This window comes from Sorex fumeus, unplaced genomic scaffold (genome assembly GCF_029834395.1).
Source record: "Sorex fumeus unplaced genomic scaffold, SorFum_2.1 ptg000122l, whole genome shotgun sequence".
Classification (NCBI taxonomy): Eukaryota; Metazoa; Chordata; class Mammalia; order Eulipotyphla; family Soricidae; genus Sorex; species Sorex fumeus.
The window spans coordinates 9,911,473-9,917,309 of NW_026606179.1; the positions used below are offsets into that span (position 1 = coordinate 9,911,473).

Below are 5,837 nucleotides of genomic sequence, written 5' to 3' on the forward strand. Positions count from 1 at the left end.
AGCATCACCAGACATGGCCCCCAAACAACAACAACAGCAAAATAATAATAATAAAATACAAGGTATATCATCCCTTTAATATAATACCAAACACAGAAGAATTCACAATAATCCCATTTATATAGTTCAAAAAAAAGCAAACTAATAATGTATTTAAAAAGTGAAGATTGCAGACTGAGAAGTGTGGTAGGAGGGAAACTGGTAGCATTGGTTTTGGGAAATGAACACTGGTGTTGGGTTGGGTGTTGTTTGATTGAAACCCAGTTATGAACAGCTTTGTTACTGTGTGTCTCATGGTGATTCAATAAAAGGGGGAAACATTTTAATCTTTGTAGAAAAAAAAGAGCTGTAAAAAATAAAAGAGTTGATTTGTTAATAGCAGAGAGGTAGGGCATTTGCCTTGAACGTGGCCAGCCCGGCCGACCCGGGTTCAATTCCTCTGCCCCTCTCGGAGAGCAGAGCAAGCTACCGAGAGTATCTTGCCCGCACAGCAAAGCCTGGCAAGCTACCTGTGACGTATTCGATATGCCAAACACAGTAACAAGTCTTACAATGGAGACATTACTGGGCCTGCTCAAGCAAAATTGATGAACAACGGGAGGACAGTGCAGTTCTACTTTTTAAAACTCCTATAAACATTATATGACCAAAACCAACATTAACAACTTTGTAACTGTATCTCACAGTGATTCCATTTTTTAAGAATTCTATATGGGTTCTGGAGAGACAGCGCAGTAGGTAGGGTGCTTGCCTTGCATGTGGCTGACCCAGACTCAATTTCTGGCACCACATGTGGTCCCCTGAGCCCCACTAGGAGTGATCCCTGAGTGCAGTCAGGCATAAACCTTGACCACCAAGGAATGTGGCCCCAAAATAAACAAAAAATATCCTATAGAAGGCTGGAGAGCCAGTAGCTCAGGCACTGGCCTTGCTTGTGGCTGACCTGAGTTCAATCCCTGGAACCACACCTGGTCCCTCCAGCACTTCTAGGAGTGATCACCGAGCACAGAGCCAAGAGTCATTTCTGAGCACAGCTAAGGAGAAAGCTCAAAGGACTGGAGCACACCCTTTGCATGCCAGGGGTGCACAGGGTCCCCTGAGGACCTCCAGGAGTAACTTGGAACAAACTGGGAGTATCTCCACCCCCCACCCTCCCAGAACCACTGGGCATGGCCCCAAACAGCAAAATTCAGGAGTGAAATAATGTTTTCCCCTCAATATACCCTTTTACCGAGGCTGGTCAAATTCTCCAAGAATCTGTATCTCCTTTAAGTGGTAAATACCTTCACTTAACCCAGGATTTGGGTGTCTGTCTCAAATGCTAAAACATGACTCCTTTACAACCATTTATTTTTTTGTTTGTTTTATTTTGTTTTGTTTTAGCTCTTTGGGATACACCCTGCAAGCACAGGCATTACTCCTAGCTCTGCACTCAGGAATTACTCTTGGCGTTGCTTGGGGGGACCATATGGGATGCTGGGAATCGAACCCGGGCCTCCCACGTGCAAGGCGAACGCCCTACCCACTGTGCTATCGCTCCAGCCCCCAACCATTTATTTTCCCACTGCCGAATCAGAGGCTAGCAATATGTTTTTGTTCAGTATGACCAATGGGACATAAGGCTGGGACGGGAAGCTGGGGGGAAGCAGCAAAGCTCGAGACGACTTCACGGTGCCTGGGCGTTGGCCTCAGCAGCAGGGGCAGCCTTGGTGGTGCTATCTGTGGTTGGGGTGGAATCCTCAGTCAGGGCCCTCTCCAGACTGGCAGGCAGGGAACTAATCAGCTTATCTCGGAAGTCCTGGCCCACAAACACGTAGACCAAGGGATTGAGGCAGCTATTGAAGAAGGCCAGGGCGCTCGTGGGGTGGACCAGCACGTCAAGGATCTTGTACCTGCCTTCGAACACTGTCTCCCTGAGCCAGATTGTGCCCAGGAGAGCGACCAGCTGGAAGGGAAACCAGCAGAGGAAGAAAGACGCCACGACAGCAGTGAGCAGCCGCAGGGGACGGCTAGACTTGATCATGCCTTTCCGATGGATCTTAGCTGCAATGAGTCCATAGCAGACAGCAACCACCGACATGGGCATGCTGAAGCCAATGACAAAACGGATGCTGCCCCGGGCTAGCAGCATGTGGAAGGCAAACTTGAGCATCTCCTCCGGGTTTCTGCTCCAAACCGAAAAGTTGAAGGTGCAGTATGTATTCCCCTTTCCATCCGAGACCGTGGTCACAAAGATGATAACTGGCATAGTCAGGATGAAGGCAAGAATCCAGGGCCCAAGGAGCAGTTTCCAAGCCCGGCCAACAGTACGGTGGTTTTGCGCCCAGACAGGGTGCCGGACACAGATGCAGCGGTCCAGCGCGATGAAGGCGATGAGGAAGACACTGCCAAAGAGGTTGATGTCCACCACAATATGAATCAACTTGCATAGGAACCAGCCAAAAGGCCACTTATCTTTCATGGCCTCGGAGACAATGAGGAAGGGGAGTGTGGCCGTGAAGGAGAAGTCGGCCAAGGCCAGGTTCAGATAACAGACGGTGGTGACAGTGCGTTGCATCCGGAAGCCAGTTACCCAGATCACAAGCCCATTGCCCACTACACCAAGGACAAAGGTGACCCCCAGCACCACCAGGGAGAAGATCCTCAGAGTAGTGAGGCCAGCAGGTTCAGACGTGGAGGCTGTCTCTTCCGAGCCATTCAGGAGGGCAGAAAGGTTGGACTCCATCCTGGCTGCACCTGAAACACCACAACAGTGGCCATTCCTCAGCAGTGGGACCTCCTCACAGCATCAGCTTTGCCTTCAACCAAGACACCAGCTCCCACCAGCAGGCCCCACGCCCACCAACACACCCTATTCCCACCAGCACACCCCACTCTGCAGATACCCCCACACCCACCACACACCCCAACACTGCAGACACACCCACGCCCACCAGCACACCCCCACACACCCCCACGCCCACCACCAGCACATCCCCACACTGCACACACCCCTACGCTCACCAGCACACCCCCACACTGCAGACACTCCACACCGTCCTGGATTCGAGCCTCAGCACCATTTGTGGTCCCCTGAGTCCTGCCACTTGTAAACCACCTCCAGCTGTGGCTCCCACATCAAAGAAAAAAACAACAAAAAGAATGAGAAGCCTGGAGCCAGAGACTTAGGCCAGTGGGCCGGACACCTGAACCAGCAAACCCAGACTCCATCCCCCAGCACCCCATATGGCCCCCGGAGCACCACAGGAGTGAGCCCTGAGCACAGAGCCAGGAGGAAGCCTCCCTGCCAGCCCCATTGTGTTAAAACTAAGCTTCAAAAAGTTGAAAATTCTCTTCCCCGAAGTTATTCCACCTCCTCAAGAGTCCCGGCACCAGACTCCCTGTTCACCCTTTCACCACAAGGCACCCACTGTCTCCCCTTCCCAGAAGAACAGGGCTGGAAGGTCCAGTGGTTTGTTGGACCTCAGAGGAGGAAGCAATACCCCAGTACCAGACTGGACAGAACCAGATCAAAAGTGGCTCTGAAGTGTGGCCTTTGGGGCTGTTGTGAGAATGCGGTGGGCAGGGCACTTGCCTTGCATGTAACAATCCCCCGGTGGTCCCCTGAGTCCCACCAGGAGTGATTCCTGAGCACAGAGCCAGGAGTAAGCCCTGAGCACTGCGTGTGGTTCCCTGAAAGAACCAAATGCTGTCTTTTCAGAGGGTATCCCAAGATTTCCCGGAGAGGACCACAGCCAGGCTGGAGTTGCTTTGTTGCCTTTCTCTCTCAGTGGCCCCTCCATCTGTTTTTCCTTCCTGCCTGCCCTGGTCACTGTCACAGGGACTCTGTTGGATGTTGCTCCATTCTCCTCAGTCTTGACCCCAGTATCATTGGGTCTGACTTCCTCCTTTGAAAGCAGAGCTTTTGTTTCTTTTCCATTTCGGGGAGGGGGTGGTGTGGGAGGAGCAGTGGGGCACCCCTGGCAGTGCTCACAGACTATTCCTGTGGTCAGGGGCCATAAGTAGGGGCCACTTGCCTGAACTGTATTTCCTGCCATGCTGGCTCATAGCAGTTTGATCATTGTATGACCGAGACTTAAACCCAAAAGCTTCGTGACTGTTCTCACGGTGATACAATCATTGTCACTGTTTTCCTGTTGTTCATCGATTTGCTCGAGCGGGCCCAGTAATGTCTCCATTTTTGAGACTTGTTGTTACTGTGTTCGGCATATTGAATACATCATGGGTAGCTGGCGAGGCTTTGCCGTGCAGGCGAGATACTCTCGGGCTTGCTGGGCTCTCCAAGAGAGGTGGAAGAATTGAACCCGGCTCAGCAGGGCCAGCTGCACGCAAGGCAAAACACCCTACCGCTGTGCTATCACTCCAGCCAGGTGATACAATAATTTTTTTTTAATTTTTAAAAAAAGAATCAAATGCTATCTTTTCAGGGGTGCCCCAAGATTTCCTGGAGAGACCACAGCCAGGTGGGAGTTGCTTTGTTGACTTCTGCTCTCTGTGATCCCTCCATCCATTCTTCCTTCCTGATTGCCTTGACCACTGTCACAGGGTCTCTGTTGGATGTTGCTTCATTCCCCTCAGCCTTGACCCCAGTATCACTGGACCTGACTTCTTTTGAAAGCAGAGTTTTTGCTTTTTTTCTCTATTTTGGCTGGGGGTGGGGGTTGTTGGGAGGAGCAGTGGGGCACTCCTAGCAGTGCTCAGGGGCTATTCTTGTCTCTGTGCAGTGGCCATGTGCAGTGGTCACCTGCCTGCACTGTCTTTCCCTCTGTGCTGTCTCAGAGTAGTTGTCTCCTGTGAGCTGTAGAATGTGTTGAAGAAGCTTTTCCACCTCTCCCCCACACCAAGCCAGTGTCCCTCTGCTCTGGTTTCAGACCTTGGGCATACTCCTGGCAGGGAGCAGGGGGCAGACTCTGAATGCTCGAGTGCACAGTGCCCTGGGTCCTAGCTGGCAGTAGCTAAGTAGTTCCTGCTCCTATCTCCTACAGAGTGCAGCTCGGGTGAGTTCTCCTGCATGACATCTCTAAGTGTCAGATGACGCTGTGGCAGAATGGGAGTGAGTCTGTGGTGAAAGTTGATTTCTAGGGGAGATTCCAAGCGGGACAGACATGCAGAGGGCTGTCATTCATGACTGGGAGCTCTTCAGCAGAATCTGAGCTGTGTCCTAAAAAGCAATGCCAGGCTATGCATCGTCGAAGCTCAATGCCAGGGCATAACCATGTACAGAGAGAGGTCACTACACTATTTCTAAACATGTTCACTCTGTCAAGAGTTTTGCATATGCTCTCTCGCTCTCTTTCTCTCTGTGGTTTTGGGGCTACATCTGGGGGTATACATTGCTCACTCTTGGCTCTGAACTCAGGGATCACTCCTGATAATTCTCAGGGGACTATATGGGATGCCGGGAATCAAATTCCTGTTGGCCACATGCAAGGCAAGTTTCCTGCCCACTGAGCCCTCTCTCCAGCCTCAGAGAGCCTGAGCACCCGTACCTCCCATGACATTTGAGGAAGATGCAGCTGCAACCATGCATAGAGCATGAAGTCCACCCCTGTGGCATGGCAGACGTGGGTGGTCTCCGTTATAAGGCAGGCAGCCCTTCTCAGGTGAGGAAATCATGAACTGATGAGGCACAATAACTGTGTCCGAGATAGAGCCGACATGAGCCAGATCCCCCAGCAACCAGCTGTTCCCTCTCCCCACCACGAACTTCCTCAACATCCAGGTCTTTACTACAGACTCTGCTCCTGCTGAGCACCCCAAAGAGCTGAAGGGCCCAGTCGTCTTTAAGGAACTGGTTTTAAAACCACAAAGGGGGCTGATGAAGCAATTTCTGGGGA

The 5,837-nt window shown here is 51.6% G+C and overlaps 1 protein-coding gene across 1 annotated transcript; it reads right to left on the minus strand.

The window, feature by feature from the left end:
- Window positions 1-1,666: 1,666 nt before the first annotated feature.
- On the minus strand, window positions 1,667-2,725 carry LOC130044318 (N-formyl peptide receptor 2-like). The gene has a single exon (XM_056137011.1). The coding sequence runs from the start codon at window positions 2,723-2,725 to the stop codon at window positions 1,667-1,669; it is 1,059 nt and encodes a 352-aa protein (XP_055992986.1).
- Between the last annotated feature and the right edge of the window lie 3,112 nt (window positions 2,726-5,837).